The sequence below is a fragment of the Acipenser ruthenus genome, chromosome 2 (genome assembly GCF_902713425.1).
Source record: "Acipenser ruthenus chromosome 2, fAciRut3.2 maternal haplotype, whole genome shotgun sequence".
NCBI classification, from domain to species: Eukaryota; Metazoa; Chordata; class Actinopteri; order Acipenseriformes; family Acipenseridae; genus Acipenser; species Acipenser ruthenus.
The window spans coordinates 28,848,025-28,866,518 of record NC_081190.1 but is presented as its reverse complement, the minus strand read 5'-3'; the positions used below and the strand labels follow the sequence as shown (position 1 = coordinate 28,866,518).

At 35.6% G+C, this 18,494-nt stretch overlaps 2 protein-coding genes across 3 annotated transcripts in view; both read right to left on the bottom strand.

Moving 5' to 3' along the window:
- Positions 1-1,397: 1,397 nt before the first annotated feature.
- On the bottom strand, positions 1,398-6,075 carry LOC117968138 (forkhead box protein D5-A-like). Its single transcript, XM_034915684.2, has one exon. It carries the CDS (start codon positions 2,915-2,917, stop codon positions 1,856-1,858), a length of 1,062 nt encoding a protein of 353 aa, XP_034771575.2. The 5' UTR covers positions 2,918-6,075; the 3' UTR covers positions 1,398-1,855.
- A 644-nt stretch (positions 6,076-6,719) lies between these two features.
- The window catches only part of LOC117962907 (zinc-regulated GTPase metalloprotein activator 1-like), a 28,839-nt gene continuing 17,064 nt past the window's right edge, over positions 6,720-18,494 (bottom strand). For both annotated transcript variants that reach the window (XM_058993257.1, XM_034924010.2), the window contains 6 exons: positions 15,593-15,649; positions 13,645-13,696; positions 8,655-8,723; positions 8,505-8,570; positions 7,829-7,958; positions 6,720-7,040 (listed from right to left, as the gene is read on the bottom strand). In XM_058993257.1, coding sequence (XP_058849240.1) covers positions 6,967-7,040; positions 7,829-7,958; positions 8,505-8,570; positions 8,655-8,723; positions 13,645-13,696; positions 15,593-15,649 — 448 coding nt within the window. In that variant the 3' untranslated portion in view covers positions 6,720-6,966. The remainder of the gene's footprint in view (positions 7,041-7,828; positions 7,959-8,504; positions 8,571-8,654; positions 8,724-13,644; positions 13,697-15,592; positions 15,650-18,494) is intronic.

Sequence of the window (18,494 nt, the reverse complement as noted above, 5' to 3'; positions counted from 1 at the left end):
AACCGCCTAAGCAACAGCACGCCTTAATGTGGAAATAAATAACATCTTGGAAAGTGTATCCGTATTCTCTACCTCAAAGAAACGAAATACATACAAAACACGCCAAGGAGTCCTGTTATAATTATCTTAAAACACTCAAATAAAATGTTTAAGAATTAACCATGCATTTTATGGAACATTTATAAACATTGTTGTTTATTTGATTGTTTAGGGCTATTCTTTTTAAGCACACAAAAAACACAAGTGTTACAAAATTAAACATTACAGTGCGCAGTATATAGCTAACTATTAAAATGTGTTCTTAAACGTATGCGTTTATTCTTCAACACTTGATTTACTGTGCATGTCATTCCGTTTTTAAAGACAGTTTCTATTATTAATTATAATATTGCCTAATTATACATTTAATGTAGCTATGATACATGGATAAAAATGGAAATGCATGAAGATAGAGATAAATAATATTGTTTTAAATTAAATATATTTTAAAATGTATAAATATTTTATGTTTTTAAGAAGTAAACAATTAACAACCATTTTAACATCTATTGATATGGGTAACATTTCTAATATGTGTCAGTAATTCAATTGCAATTAGTTTGAAAAGACTTGGGTTTTCCAGTTGAATTTATGTTAAATTCATATGGAATAATCATTTACCTATATTGCATCTAATTCTAATAGCAAAGGCATATTTGAATGTAAAACATTTTACTCCAAATTAATTTGATGCAAATTCAATATGAAACGTATTCGTATTTACATTTAAATTAATGAGTGTATTAATTTTTTTGCTCATGTTGCACCGTGTTCTTCTAATTTTAAGATAAAAAACAACATATGTATTATAGTTACATCTTTAAAATATGGCCAAAAGAATAAGGCCGAGGCAGTTTTTAAGTGCGTTTTATTTAATGAAACTCCATAACCCCAGTTTAGAAAAGTAGGTACAGTATTGACGACAAAGTTATATTCAGGATTCACTAAAATACATTGATATGGCTTTAACCAAAAAGAACACTGAGATTCCAAACTCGTTATACAACAATAACAAGCACTGTTTAAACAATACAGCTGGGTAGCCCAGCAGGATATACAGTAGGTCTAACTGGTATGTCTGTTACTAGAGCAAGGCTGTATTTTTTAATGTAACCTTCCCTATTGAATTTACTAGAACTTATTTTTTGTTTTTAATGAAGAACATTAACTTTTAAAGTAACCTTTATGAGATAAGGTATTTGGTTGTCAAACGAAATTAACCATTAGTTTCTTAAAATGACAATTCAAATTGTAAGTCGTGATCTCACTTAGATAGATAGATAGATAGATAGATAGATAGATAGATAGATAGATAGATAGATAGATAGATAGATAGGAATGACCAATTGTAAACATACAAAATAATTAAAAGACAGAACTGTTTCTTTCCAAATAGATTTTATTTGACATTGCCTTTCTACTTCGTCACAATACACCAGCAAACAAAAACAGTTTGTACATGAAACACGAAATACTTTTATCAGTTCATATAATACACAATACACGTAGCCTAATCTTGACGATTAATAAATATTTTAATAGACTATATTTACTTACATTAAAAATGATATTCATAAAAACAAGTGACTTGTTTAAAACAGTTTTTAGACAAATGCGCATTTGTGAGGTCCCATTTGTAACTCGCATCCTTATGTTCCACATTCCGTAAAGAACACATATATGTTAATAGATAGCTGTGATAAGCATTTTAAGTTTTAAGAGGATTACTTTGTCCATATCCTCATTTGAAGCAACTTTGTACATTTTATGTTTGAAAAGTTTGTTCGGCTAATCACTCCGTTATTTTTTCACCAGTTTAGCAATGCGGGTAAGAGAGTTGTAACTGGTGCCTGGACGGGATTGCGCCTATCACAGTAGCAGTGGGGTTAAACACAGCTCTTGGTGCAGGAGACAATATTGTGGGAAGCAAGCAACTCGCAGATCTTTGCAGGAGATGGGAATAATCCAAGGACGCCTGCAAATGAGTAGTTTGCACGAAAGAGGGAGACGTCTTGCCTATTATACTGTCGATGCTGAAGGAGCATTTGGTTTGGGTGCTATTGATCGGTTTAAGTTCCGACGTGGGCGCACCCAGCGGCACGTGGGCTCCACTGGGGCTGGGCACCTTTCGGCAGTTTAAATCCCGGTACTGCAATTGAGGATGCGACAACATGACTCTTTCTTGAACTGGCATATATCTCATTGAAGTTTGTTGAACTGGTGCTTGGGTGTTCTGTACAGCATATGGTCGTCCATATGGTCGATAACAACTAAAATTAGGATAAAACATAAGTCCGTCTTTGACAAACTCGGGCTGGTGCCTCTTAAATCGTTTTCTTCTCCTGAGAAAGCTACCGTTGTCAAACATGTCTTCTGACGCGGGGTCCAAGGACCAGTAGTTGCCTTTACCAGGGTTGCCAGGTTCCCTTGGAATCTTTATGAAGCAGTCATTGAGGGATAAGTTGTGCCTGATTGAGTTTTGCCAAGCGGGGAACTTTTCCTTGTAGTAAGGGAATTTGTTGCTGATAAAGTCACAGATTCCACTCAGTGTCAACTTCTTCTGTGGGCTTTGCAGGATAGCCATGGTTATCAAAGCGATGTAGGAGTAGGGAGGCTTCACCAAGTTGTTTTTTACTCTGCTACCTGAGTGGATTTCAGCGCTGAAACTGCTCTCGCTTTCTCCAGAGGAATCGATCTCACAACCTTCCAACTCTCCGCTTGACTCCGCTGAAGCATTCTCCTCAGCGCAACTCTGTTGGAGTAAGTATGCGTCCCGAAGCAGGCAATTGTGCAGGTCATCTTCCGCGATAATGTCAATTTCATCCTCCACAAGAGGCATGAATGCTTGAGGAACGGAACAATCTTCTGACAGGGTCATGGTGGTGGAGATTTGCAGCTTTCCTGGATAAAACCAATACGATAGCAAATGCCAAATAGCGGACCAAAACTCCGCCCTCTTATAATTGTCTTTTTATAGTTGTTCTTTCACTTCCAAAATAGAGAATGCCAGGTCCTTGCGTGGCACAGGTTTTTATAAGGGGTGGGTCTTCAGTCTTTGCCTCTGCAAAGGTGTCCAGAGCCTATCAGATTGTAAACTCAGAAACGAAAAGGTAATGAGAAGAGACAATGGGCAGCGTGAAGGAAACACCAACTCATCCGGCCACAAACTAGGAGGTGCTAAATACACATACTAATGATGGTGCTCCATGTTTTCCATTTATATTAAAATAGAAGGTCATTTTCGATATAATACCAATCAGGTGGGAAATGTTACATTGCTAATTACATATTTCATTTAGAAAGGAGACCAATATTACCCAAATCCAACGTACTTTTTAAAATGACCGTTTCATTAACGTTTGTTCTATAACTACAACATAACTTACATGTTACACATGTAACTAAAGTAGTGTGCGAGTCTGCATGTAGCCTGGTAGCCTATTAAAATGTAATTCTATCAGCTGTAAACATATTTTTTAAACAACATTAATAGATTATTTTCCATTCACAACAACAACAGCATCTTCATTAAAATGTAATAAATCAGTAAGAATGTGGGAAAAGTAATCTAGACATAATATTTACCATCTACACTATCATTGCAGTACATTGTGTGTGTGAGCTTAGGTTAACGTTACACTACACGTTTATCGTGATCAAAATAATGGGAGGTAAACAACGGGATACAGTTGTGGATATTAACAACACGCCTAAGTTTAAAACTCTGTGTTACTGTTTCTTTCCCTAGACCCCCAACTGTTCAGTTTAGCTTTCTACGTTTAGGTAGCTCGCAGGTGGTTTGGCCATGAAAATGGCCTTGGAACTCCCTGCTTGCATTAGAAAAAGGTGCTAGATAGCCCATTAACCAAAGCAATCGGCATCTGAATGAAATAGGAAATGACACAGCAGCAACAGGCTTAAAGAACACCTTATGGGCATTTTTATTAAACCGCATGAATAGATATACAAATCCTCAAAGCAACCTGGGACTTGCCTATTTATTTAAACACAGTGCTACATCATGTTAATCTCAATTGCAAACTATAATGTAAAAAAAAGAAAAAAGAAAAACAAAGGCATAGGCCTACCCCTCTTCCCTATCCCGCTCATATAACCCATTAAACGCTCGGATAATCCTTGTTCTCTACTATTCTTTAAAACACCACAATCCCCACAATCCCCATTGAAGACAACACGATTAAAAAATTCGGTTTTTAAACTTGAAGGCTTCTATTTTTATAGCCTAATAAGCGACTTTAATCAACTAGGATATTTTTGATTGTTTATTTGCTCTAAACGCTATGCGTTTTACAAAACTAGATAATTTAATATTTGTTTAAGTTAAAACAATTCTAACGTTTAATGGTGTGAAATGTATTACACTTCAAATAGCTGTGTGAAGTATGTTTTACATTTATTTATTTTGTATTAAACTAATGTAATTATTTATTATAGATACCAAAGGCAGTGAATAGGTGAAAACGCAAAATAAACGTTGTTAACGTTTCATTTAAATATAAAAAAGGTTTCTAAAATATCTGTACAAACAAATAGGCCACTATTTTCTTTATTTAAGGTTAGTGGCAGTGCAGCGTTTACATAATGTATCCAATTGTATTTCTCCTTCAAGTTTAAGTTTGATCGCTATAATACAATGCAGGCTATTCAATTGCATGCAAGTCTCCCATCCAATTCCAATTACCCCGATGCGTTCCCAGAGCATACACTTCCTGGCCATTCAGAATATGAATGACCACCAGAAGAGAATCCATCTACTTACCGCAACATAAACAGATACGTGCTAATCTGCCGCAATTTAAAAGCCAATTCTATTGTGAGAAAATATACCCCAGTTCGTGAAATCTGGCACTCACTGACTGGTGTTAGTTAACATACAGGATGGGCAACTAAAACAACACCACTTCAGGAAATTAAAGCTGCAGTTACATTCGACAGTCATTTCATGTGAATTGCCCATTGATATGGACGCAGTGTCGTGATCGGCTTTTTCTTTGAGATCGAGTCGTGCTTTTTAAATAGCACCCAAATGTAGAACACACGGTTTGCATTACAAAGATGTTGGTGCGAATATGCCGTATTTTATTTTAACATTACTTTTAAACCACATTCATCTTTATTTCTGTGTTAACTCAGTGAAAAGTGGGTTAAGACTAGACTATCCTTAGTTGACAAACAGGAACTTTTCTTAAGAATTCCTCAATGGTTTTTTTTTTTTTAGTTGCCACAGCTTTTAAACCTTTCCAGTGCTGTTCATCTAGTAGTTGGTGTTGAAACATTTAAGACATACAGCTATGCCCAAACGTTTTGCGTCTCCTAGAATTTTAGGATTGATTAACTAGATTAACACAATTTACGTATTTTATTTAACATCATGCATTATTACAAAAAAAAAAAAAAAAAGAAAAAATCCAAAATGATATCGCAAAAGTCTACCGGAAGTCGTAAAAGGTGTTCGATTTCGAAATGTCACATTTTTTAAATTTTTGGTTAAGTATATGGAAAACTATAACGCGGTATGTAATTCAATATGTTAACGTAACATTATTCAGTAGGTTTCATTCGACTTTATGATGCAAAATTAGTTCATGTTATAGTGTTATGATAAACCTTTGACCATAGCTGTACATACACGTGTGCCATTAATTACCCTAGATAGGACAACATCGTCTACCACTACTTTTAGGGCCAATCAACAACACGAACTAAGACAGGGTAATGATCTTTTTTTCGGTTTTGTTTTTTTAATATCCAGGTAAATGTATATAGGGGTGGTCTTGTCTGTTTTGGATAATGTCAATCTTTAGGTGACATGCACTCCCCATCCCATTAAACGCATATTATAACGTCCTTCAGACACCAGATGCTGTTATGCAATACAGATATAGAAACAAAAAGTTAGTCTAATAAATTCAGATTAAAAGTCTTTCTCATCACTGGTTTTACAGGGCAGCTTCGTTTGCAAGGGATTTAGCCAGGCATGCCATTATAAGGATACCAATAATGTCATACTGTGTGGGTCTTAGTAGTATCAGAATAGAACGTTCATCACTACCAGTCCAGTCCTGCATGTGTTAATTTGTTCCAGCCAACAGCTATCTCAGAAATGAATTTCATTCAGAAATGTTAAAAACAAGGTATTTTGCAAAAATCATATTGGTATAATGGTATACTTTATGCAATGCTTAACATATTGCAGCAATTTTTAAATGTGTTTTATGCAATACCCTTGAAAAAAAATAGGCAAAACATTAGGATTACCAGCAGTTTGTATTTAAGATGACAGTTTAGCAAACATTGGGTCTGTGAATGTGTGGTTTTAAATTTCTTCACTGCGTTTATATATATACAGTATATTTAAAAACAAACAGTTCTGTAAAGTTTTTTTTTATTTTTTATTACTTGATCACTGTTTTATGTTTGTTAGCATCTTAATTTTACAAAACTTGTACCAACTAAAGTATAAAAAAAAAACATATCAGTTGTAAATAGAGTAAATGGGAAAAAACTGGTGGTAATGGACAAAGTGGGATGGTTACAGAGCCCCAGGCATTCTGCATGGAACTGTGATGGTGTGGGGCTTTTTGGTTTTTGTTTACACTAGCAGACCTTTGTTAAGAGTTAGCGACTCATGGAGGCTCTGTATGGATGTTAACAATGGCTTACAGGGATGACGTATTATTTATTCCTGTAACCTGTAGTTCATTTGACAACCTATAATGAACAGGTAAGAGAGACACTTTAATGACTTATTCTTTACTGATTTAACTCTTGCATAATTTCAAATGAATTTGTTTAATGTATTACATAAGAGGCAACATTTAATAGAAGAAAACAGATGTTTGTTTTTTATTGGAATTTTAAATAAATAAAAACTTAAAAATTGAGAATCAACAGGGAATTTTCTCTTTAACCACTCTCTTCTTGGTTTAGCACAGTTGTAATAAACAGTTGCTCTAGGACATCTTTATCCAGATGTTTGCCTGAAAAAAAAAAAAAAAACACACACACACACACAAAAAAATATATATATTTACACTCTCAGATTTTAAACAGCCCTACTAGATAACTCATTAAATAGTTTCAGTGTTTTATATTGAAATAACCACCCAAAGCCCGCCTGTGAACTCAAGACGTACCTCTTCGACGCCTGCCACCTGCTAAACAAAAATGAGTCAACACATCTCCTGCTGTGTGGATCGACGCATCATTTGGGATGACAATTTGACTGTGAATATACATGCTAAGAAGTAGCAAGTACCCGTAAGCACCTGGAAGAACCAGAGTTGTGAAGAGGACTGGTACAAAGAACTTTAGAACGCATCTGAAAAGCCATTTGTCTTGGGTGGAACTACTGTTCTAATCCTAGATAGCAGGCCTAGGCCAACCACAGCAGCAACCTGCCAGCGGAACTGAAGGAAGCACTGAGAATTCCCTCTGGACACAGCCAGTGGCAGTTCAAAATGGATTTTTTTTTTTACTAGAAAATTGTCTAGGTTTTATGGTACGGTATTTCAAGCAGAAACACAACTTGCTTACCTACAGTATGCTGTGATTGAGTATAATCATTTTGAGTACTGGTAACTACAACTACAGCAGGAGGGCTGCAACAAGCTCCGTTTAAGCTTTTACATTATAGTTAAAATGTACCTTTCCTGTTTCCTGTTTCCTGATTTCAGTGCAATACATTACAGACATCACCTTGTTGATGCTATATAGAAAACTTTGTAATAAATCAGTAACAATCTATATATTTTTTAAAGACATTTACCTATAAATACCAGTCTATTTGTTCTTTGTTCTCCAGCATCCCACGCCACTCGAGTCTCCTCAAGATCATATAGCTCATGAACGCCCTGGATGATCATCTGCTGTGGTTTATCCTTTATTGATACTAGCCCCTGTTAAAGAAAGAGAAGGATTACAAATTCAGATTATTTTTTTAAATGACCTATAACATGTAAAAACCCATTATTTTCTCTTTCACTTTACTTTCAAGATTCAACAACCACAGACGATTTAACTATTTGATTTTCAAAAGTTTAAAAAACGTGAGGAAGTCTACAGTAGAATGAATAAAGAAACAGCTGCATTACTAAGATCAACAGCACCTCTGCTGAAACTACAGTACAGGGTGTAACTAATAATGCTGTGTTGCAGCTGGACTCACATCTATGTATCTTCTTAAAGACCACTACAATTCAAAAACGTGTATGAATTTACATTAAATTAAAAAAGTTCCTTAAATATTACTGTTAATACTCCTGTGCTCACAAAATAAATACATAAAAAACACTGATGAATCAACAAGCCATATTTTGGTATATTTGACTTTACATTATTTGGTGTGTGGAAAGTACAGTTTCCCAACTTGAAGAACCACCTGGAATGTACTTACTCACTAATCACAAGTGGTCCATGGATCCCTATGTTCTCATTAGAATTACCTTAAGTCTTATCACATTCATTGCGCTGCCAGTCTTGTCTTTAACATTCTTTTCCCACAGAAGGTTCTGTAAAGAAAGAAAATACATGTTCTTTTAGTTTAGTGCTGCAATTGAATAACAGTGATTTACAAGGAAGAATAAATAACACACCTGAATAAACACATTTAAACGTTCTTCTGAAATGCTCCCTGGTACTTCAAATGTAACAGTAATGATACTCTGAAAAACAGCAAAGAAAAAGTCTGTCAGTGGCCACAAAAAATACACTGCAAATATAACATTTTACATTACATTAAACAAGCAAGCTGTGAATTCAAAAGCCATCAGTAACATGAGAAAGTATCGCACTGACCTATATCCACCATGTGCAAAATTGTATGTGTGACATACAGGCAAATGATGCCTCCAGATAACCCCATACTAAAGAATTTCCTTTTCAAGTTGTATCATATTGCATGAGTGGTTTTCAAGATACATAAAAAAATTAAAGTGCAACATATAGACCAAGTTTCGTCTTCAACAATCGTTTTAGGGGCAACATACAGACCGATACCCTCCGTATACCCACATAGTCTAATGGCATCGAGGTGGCATGAGACATGCTTTTCATTATCGTTCTGAACAAGTACAGTAAGTCAGGAACATACCTGCTAGCATTTAAAAAGCCACAGACATCAATAAAGAGGTGCATTCACTCAGGCAGATGCTGCATCTAGGATTCTGTATATGCAAAATATTTCTGGCGGAATACCAAGGTGCTGTTGGTGAAGGTATGTGGGATTTACTTGGGTTTATAATAGCAAAGAAAAATATTGTAAAAAATATATGTAAATATTGTAAAAACTGTAATATTTGTCCAAACATGAAAATCCATTATATCAACAATTACCACTGCTATAAAAGTTGTAAAACTTGTCACAGTCACCTTTAAGTTTTCATCTACAGTTAAAAAATAAAGGTGGTTAGGAAATTCCTTGAGTGTGAAAGCTATCAAGGCTAACGAGAACCCATGATCTGGTGTGGAGGTGTGCAGGGTCTCGTTCGCTCCTCATCTGTCTGAGCAGCATCGCTCGACACACTGCAGCTACACAGCTTGGTAGAGTCAGTGCAAAAAGTAAACAAATAAAAAAGTAAATGATTTTATATTGGAGTAAACATTTCACGCAAATAATTATGGAATAGACTTCAATATCTGCTTAAATATAATATGCGAGGAGTAGGTCTTGTGTGATGGGAAATCCACGTTATTTATTCTTAACTCAAGTTTCCTTCTGTTAGGAATGCATTAATTTACAAAAAAATCCAGCAACTTGTCTCTAATCTCATCACCAACCCAAATGTTAACAGAATAATAAACATGACCTTTATTTTGCGTATCTCCTTTTCAAAATTAATATAAATCACTAATTTGACACCGTTATTCCTACTGTCTATTTGAACTTCACCCCCACAAAAAACACCCCAAAACAAGCAAATAAAAAATAAAAAAGTTTCTATACGAAACAGTGGAGGTAACTAACTATATGTTCTATTTTTGTGCAGCCGCATACATCTGAGACTGACAATTGTTAAAAAATTAACACCAAAGCTTCATTTACAGTTTAACAGAAGTATTTAGTGTGAATTCACTGTATCCAGTTGCTTATTTTTCTAATTTAACTCTATTTGCGCTTGAATACTTGAAATGGAAACCTTTGTACTGTTAACAAAAAAACACAGTTATTTATACACATAACATAAACGTACGATATTGTTAACAACAGCTTTACCTTTACAGGCATTGTAAAAGGTCTAGAGAATTGGGGTACTAAAACTCAGTGATTAAAGCTTCTCACGTTTCACTTTGAATAGGTGTCGCCCCAATGACTTGGAGAACTGACAGCTTACTAATTATCTCTGCACAACTTTCATGTGTGCAGCTTGTGCTGACCACAAGCTACAGTTATACAGTATATGCAAAAACATTATATTCCGTGTCCATGCTAGTTGCCTTTCTTTCCCTGTGACTTTGCACTCAGCTAGTAAAGGCATTTTGCAGGTATGAGCTATTGTGCGTATGTGTTAAAGTTAAACACTTCCTTTTTATTTAGTATAACAACAGAAACTGGAGAGCCATTTGCATGAAAAGAGCATCTGGGTCCGTCTCAGCAGGGGGTTCTCCTATTGCTAAAAGTGGCTGAAGAAAACAGATGACAATACAAACATTTAACCCCCTCCCATGAGTGCATTAAAGCTAACATAGAAGCAACAATCTTACTGGGGGCACCCACTGCTCAGCAGAGAACAAAGTAATGAAAATAATTGTGGAACAACACTTCTTTCAGCAGAAACAGCAGGCAACACTTGTGAGAGGAATTCAGTTAAAACAATATGCAGCACGTTTAAGACCTTGAAATGTGTCGCTCATTAAGCTAACCTGACAGTAATTATAAACTGCCTGACAACAAGCTTGGACGGTGGATTGGTTAAGCTAGCTCATTACTTATAGTTATTTCCTTGTGTGGTCAGTTTTTGGTAAGTATTTATATATTCAGGTTATGTAGCAACAACCAACGCAGATACTGATTTTACTAAGAATGTCCTCTGGATCCCTTGATATCACATAGAGTATACTTTAATGATTTCATACTGTACATGGAAATGAATACAAGCCAAATAAAAGTTAACACGATTCTTTAGGGATTGATGAACAGTTAACTGTCCAAAGCACAAAACCCTCTGCTAAGAAAACCATATTGAAAATGTAAATAAATGCATTTATTTTATTTCAATACCACTAATTGCTTAAACATGCTCTTGTCAGAGGCCTTAAGTCAACACAGTGCATCTGAGGACCAGGATCCAGGAGCCCTTATGTTTGATTCTAGCTTAACCACCTGACCCAGTGAATGACCTTGGGTAAGTTACTGGACCCCCTTGTGTTTCAGTCCCTCCCAGGTGCAAAATGCTGCAAAAGCAGGTCCCTCCTAAGAGCGAGACGGCGCATCACAATTGAATCACATTAGAATAATATACTGTAACAGTGACATGTTATATTTTCAAGAGCCAAAGTTGCATATCTTGTTCAATCGTTATAAAAGCATAATAAAAATACATTTAAAAAGCAGAGACTTTGTTTTTATAAAGGGTTGAATGACAAAACCTGGCTTCTACTGTGGAGATAAATTGGATAAATTGGTGCCGTGAATATGAAAATTGAAGTTGCATGGGGAAATCATGTTTCTTCTATAACCTGATAACAACCAATCATAAGATGTACGCAGGTATTGAAAAGAAACTAATTATATCAATTTACAAACATTTGGACAAGTATAGTCATTTGGTCACCAATATATATTTAATTGTTTGAACATTTATCTCAACACTACACAAATATCTACTTCTGCAGTAGATATAACGTCACAATAAACTTTTTTGTCCAAGAGACAAATCTAGGCAATTCATAAGGCAAACACAATATAATTAGGCTTGCTACTATTCGATTTTAATCAACGTTTATTTTGAAAAGAATCTACCGCTTTTTTCAATCGTTATTTTTCAATTCAAGCAGAGAATGGGTGAAATCGACCTTTATGCTTTAAAAAAAAAAAAAAAGACAGACTTTTGATGCCATTGAGAAATGTCTCATTTAGCGACTCCCCTTATATTCAACATGCAACAGAACCATAGTTATCAACATTCTAATTTAAATAACGTTTGGTCACAGCACAGCTATACCTTGTAAAGATTAAGATCCTACACAAATTAAAAAATTGTATCAAATAAAGTTAAGGCAGACAGAGACGTCGTCAGGGGATTGTGCACAATACTCATTAAGTGTTTTCCTCTTGTGCCCCATTTTCAAATCAAACTAGTAACTGTCACCATATACCTAGCAAAAGCTTACCTACACCTTAACCCGCTAATTTCAAAAGTAGGCGCTTTGAATGACAGGCACTTGAGCTGGCAAACAAAAGTGCACAGTTGGTACAGGTCCTGATGATTGACAGTCATTTAAACGAATGAGAGCATTCTGGCGCTGCTTCAGTCAACGAGATCTGTCAGAACTGGATGAAATGACGGTGACAGTGAAACTATACTAACAGATCACTGAGATGATTGACAGCGACCCCTAGCCATTCAGAGTGGAACAGAGACGGGACAGACAGTAAGTATAAAAACTAAACAAACTATAGATGATTTCTAAATTGTTATTTTTTGTACGAAAATAAAAAATAGCAAGTGGTTTTACCGATGTTTAGCCTATATAAATATATTTCAGTCAAACTCTCATTTTTTGGGAATTCGACGTTTAACGAGCTTTAACAATTAATATCGAAAAAGTAGCAAACCTAAATATAATACATCCTGGTACTATACTATAGAATGCATTTTTTAAATGTGTGGTTAATTATTACTGACAAAATTGTGGCTAAATTACGATAGTTAAACTGTGGGAGACAACTGCAGTGAGAACTACCGCAATTATACTCAGATTAAACCTCAATAACTATAACTAGGAGCACCCTTGTTACTTAGTGTCAGAGCTCAGCTACAAACTGTCAGCAATACCAAATTCTGTGGTGGTTTAATTATGGGCTCCAGCCAACTTGAGATCCACACATGCAAATGATTATCTGACTGACCACATCACAAGAGCATACGCTCCGAACAAAGATTTGAAACGCATCATTCCAGTGTCATCTCGCTAGGAACACATGATTCCAGTGTCATCGGGCTAGGTGAGGTTTGCAATGCAAACTATTCTTATAATGCATACTTTAACATTACTTGGTTTTGGCCCTAAAAACATTTAAAACTTAAATACAACAGTAAAATGTTACTGAAGAATTGGAAATAAAACACATATAGCAAAAAAAAAATAATAAGAATTACAACGTATAGGTAGGCTGGGACAAATATTCTCATTTTCAAGCACACCGTTTGAAATTTATGAAAATGATACCATGCAATGGAAACCAATGCATAAATAGGTACATTAATGGGATAATGTGATCATTTATATACTTCTGTTTTCAAGGTTATTCACAATTAAAAAACTGTCATAGTTTTGTTAAAAGTTTGGTATAATATTCAAACACTGAAAAGCTGTGTTTGCCCCAGCACTACAAAGTAACAGTACTGTGCATGAGCTGGTTACCTTGTCTAGATGCGGTCGTGTTGTTTTCACATGATGCAGTTTTTCCTGCAAACTAGAAAACAAGCATTGATCACATTTGAGCTCCAAAGCACACTGTTACATGAAGCTTATTTTCACGCTAAGACATTTTGACAATAGGCATGAAGATCCCAATACAGAATATTCATTTGCTTGAGAGAGGATATTTGTCACTGAGACAATAGGTCTAATTTCTAATGAGGGTCTTACAGTTGCACAAATTTACACAACATGACAAACTGAGTAAATACTGTATACTAAACAAAACAGAACCCTCAGAAAATGAACAAATAAAGTATTTTATTTGTGTAAAGTCATGTCAGGTTACAAAACTTGAATTATAATACAATTGCTTGGTGGTTCTAATTTTGCAACATTAACACGTGCCATTCAATGAGTTCATTAAATAATGGTGTAAATAATTTGTATAGCCCATACATTCTTAAAAAGAATTACTAAAACGCACCATAATGACCCTCAAAATGTTCCAAGAGACAACCAATTGCTTGGTGGTTCTAATTTTGCAACATTAACACGTGCCATTCAATGAGTTCATTAAATAATGGTGTAAATAATTTGTATAGCCCATACATTCTTAAAAAGAATTACTAAAACGCACCATAATGACCCTCAAAATGTTCCAAGAGACAACCAGCTTCACTGTGACAAGAACAATTTCCTGTGAGAATTAATTACATAAAAAATGGAAGTAGAGAATCTAAATTCTGCAGAGGAAAGGGTCAAAAAAAGAAAAACAAGTGACAAAATGGGAAGGCGTTTCACAACTCCTCCCCCCCCCCCCCCCCCAGCCAACCCAACCAACCCCAAGCTCGCAGATGTTTTGGCTTAGCAACTTCTTAGGAAAGTTTAACTTCTCTTCCTTAATCCAGACTCCAGTGGCCAAGGCTAAATAATAATAAAAAACACACACAAGCTAGCAAGCGTTTTTTGTGCCAGTTAGCTGCAGTGTTCTGGCATGCTGGGAGATGACACGCAGGCAAACATTGTCCAACAGATTACACTATTTACAATCAAGGCACACAGGGGGCAACTTCAAACAAACTGTCTGGATGGTTTAAAGAAGGGCTGCAAAGGGGGGGGGGGGGGGGATTGGTAACAGTAGGTTTAAAAGAAGGGACGGAAAGTGTCCATGTAGACAAGTTTGTAAAGAGAAGGCATCTCTTTGCTACCAAAAACAATAAGTTTAATCCCTCGCAGCTGGTTGGCATTTGAAGAACTTTTAGAATTCCTTTCAGATTACCTGCCTATTCTGTACTTGCATTATGAGCCACAGTCAAGGGACTTTTTTTGTTTTTTACTGGCCCTGTTCTTTCTACATAAATGCTTCCGGACTGCAATCTGCAATATTCTTATTGGCTAGTTTTGCAAATCAACGCATTTGAAGCCCTTCAGTTAAAGAGCTTGCCAAATATAATTTGTGAACATCTTTGAAGTTTCTGACATGCTGTTACTGTAATAGGAATCAACAGGTTCTTGCTTTGCTTAGGTACCACAAGTTATGCTCAGAGGGGTTTGACACATGCAACATCCTTCTTACCATTTCAGTACAAGGGGGTCAGCCTCTGATTTTTGTGGCCGACTTGTGTCATAGGGTTATCCATATTACACCCAAAATCCCATTTACTTGTATTTCAGATGCAAGATGGAAACCCACACTGTCTCAAATGGGTCTAAATCACTATAGGACCCTTTGTGCACAAAAGTTATGGAAGTCTGACAGAGTAAATGGGATACTTGAACACAGAGAGCCATATGGTATTGGATTACACATTTAAAAATAATTTGGATACAATTTGCTATTCTAAAAATATTATTCTAAAAATCAGCTGGGCAGAAGTTAAATCTATTTTAATGCCCACTGTAAATGTGTTGCTTCTACAAGACCACTGCTTTCAATATAATACCATACCTTGCACCAGTTTTGCCATCAAATGCGTGCAGATCTAATACATTGGAGAGGTCAACCCTGGGGAAAAAATGAACACACAGTATGATGACCAGAGCAACACATTAAAAACAGTAATAGAGACACTTGTCAGTTATCGTTCAGTTATTGTACGGTACAGTACAGGTGGTTTAGTCTTTGACTTGGTCAATAATAATAATAGGAACAGAACTACAGTATGCAACATGTATTTCTATGGTTTCATTTACATCAAAAAGGGATGCATGGATTCTGTGTAATGGAAGGAGGACAGTTGCAATGGATGAATCAAGAAAGACCTCTGCTGATTGATGCCATTCTGACCCTGCTCCCCAGGCTGCAATTATCCCAAGGCAAAACTATAACCTCCACACTGGAAATACATTTGCAGAGTTAAAAAGCTAAACACTGTGTTTAACACTCCAAAGAACGTAGGTTAGCCTCAAAACAACTACTAGTGGAAGCTACACTTATTTTTATTTTAAAAATAAAATAATAAAATTTCAGGCCTTAGTATTCTGATTTCACACAAATGTACCTCCATTTTTAATGATCACTCCACCATAGTAACAAAACTAAATTACCAATTGTATTCTTTAAATGGACTTTGGTAAAGATTTGTATTGACAAACACTGCTGCATATTATCTGTTACTTGCACAAATTCCAACCTGATTTGAGAAATAAGTGTACTACATGTAAAACAGTAAATATAGCATCTTTCCAAAAGAAATCTTTTTTTTGTTAAACTGTGCACACTGGAGAGGGAGTCTTGTGAAACCCCTTTTTATCAGTGCAATGTTCTTATGGTACAGTGCACAGCACATAAATACCACTTTTCCTTTGTAACAAGCTGTGCCCATATTGTCTGCTCTCAGCAGTCCACCAAAAACTAATACTTAGGTTCAATAACAGACATATGGATTGTGAAAGGCAGCTCTTAATAAAAAATATTGACTGGCAGGGAACACCAGCAAATCTCTAATTTAATGAAAGAACCAAGCAACAGCAGAATCTCCAGTGTTTAAGCAATGACATCACACCTAAAATATGTAATCCTTTGAAACTCTAATGCTAAAGCTCATAGGGCTGTAACGACGATCAAAACATCTTATAAATGTTAATACAGAAATAATAAAGTGTAAAAAGCTTTGTATGTTCTTTCAAATTTCCACTTCTACTGTATGATATTTGTGAGTGGCTCTTGGATTTGTTGCTCCAATCTCAAGTTATCAGTTCTCTAAATGTGCCTTGAGCAATCTTTGAGCTTGTTTGTCTAGAGAATCCTAAGTGCCAGCACAGCACTGCAAAAAAGCAACCAAAAATACATTTGAAGCTACTTTCTCTCTAAAGCGGACATAGGGTTGGACGAGAATGACATTTTAGTTATTGAGAAATCGAAGTTCATAATTTAACAACAATTAATTGCAACTTTCTCCCTAGTGTTTTTTTTATTTCTCTCACACTTTTTTCTTTTTTCTTTGTCTGTATCATCTTCATCATCAAGTTATTTGGCATAGAGCAATTTGTTCAGCACTTTTTCTTTTCATCTTTAACACGATTATGGATAATGATTTTTTCAGTACAATCAGTAAACTGAGACAATAATGATGATGTGTACAAGAAAAGATAGGTCACCATCCTCAAAAATATGTGGAATAAAATCTCATAAAAAAACACCCCTGCATCATTCAGCAAAGTTGAAGACAGATAACACATCGACCAGTAACATGAAAAAGCGGGTCAAAATGACCTACAGCCACAGCTTGTGGAACAGGATTTACTCCTTCACTGGCGGAATAGATCCGATTCAGAGATACAGAAGAGTCCAAATCCAACTGTCCCATGGAGGCAGGGTCAATACACTAGTTGCACCAATAGTTCAGTCACCATGCATTCTCACTTCCTCTAACCAGGCAATACCAAGACTTTCACTAAACACATGAAGGGCTGCACATTCAATTTATGCTTCAGTAAAGTAGTGTTTGTGTAACAGCCCTGCCCTTATCTTTCTTTTTTTCCTTCGACCAAAATGCATTTAACCTTTGCTACCTGAACAAAGCACAGAAAACAACATGAGTGTAATCCATAAAAGTTAACATGACAGTTAGTGCCTGCAAGCCTTTCTGATGCTGCGTCTGTATCCCAGGAGGGGGGTGGGGGTGGGGTGGGGGGGTATTCATTAATATACTGACATCAAGAGAGAAAAAAATATTATTCACACATTAGAGATGACAAATTATTTCAAAGATAAGGAAAGTCATCTGATTTATAAGCCTTCCTATAAAAAATGTAAGATGTTTGCATACACTACCATGAACAATACTGTATTTTTTTTGTGTTAGGATTATCTGTGTTTTACATTGGGGATGTGGAGGGAGCTGTTCACAGAATTCAAAAGGGAGGTAAGAACAGGATAATATTCAGGGGTGTGCAATTTTTGAAAATATTATAAAAAGTAGAAATATCTACTTAACCATTTTAAAAATCTACCTGCCCCCTCCCCATCGCATAAAACACACACACAAAAGTAGAATTTAGCTTGTAGGATTTTGGTTTTATTTAACAGTGAACACAATCAATGAGTTAGCGATTAACAGGGGCGGGTCTAGCCTTGTAGCTTGACTGGTTCACTAAATTCTTCAAGATACACAAAAGGTTCCCCATGACCCCATCTCACCTTAACAAATGTATGAGTACAACTAAAATAAGTAATACTTGAAGTTATTCAAATATAAAAATAGCTTCTGCCTGCTTTTTTTCCACTCTTTCTATATAAGCTGAATTCAACTCCTGATGTAGAGGTGTTTTAGTTTGTTGTAAAGACAAAATATGTTTTTTTCTTTTGTTTATTTCTATTATATACTTGTGTACAACATTTTACAGCT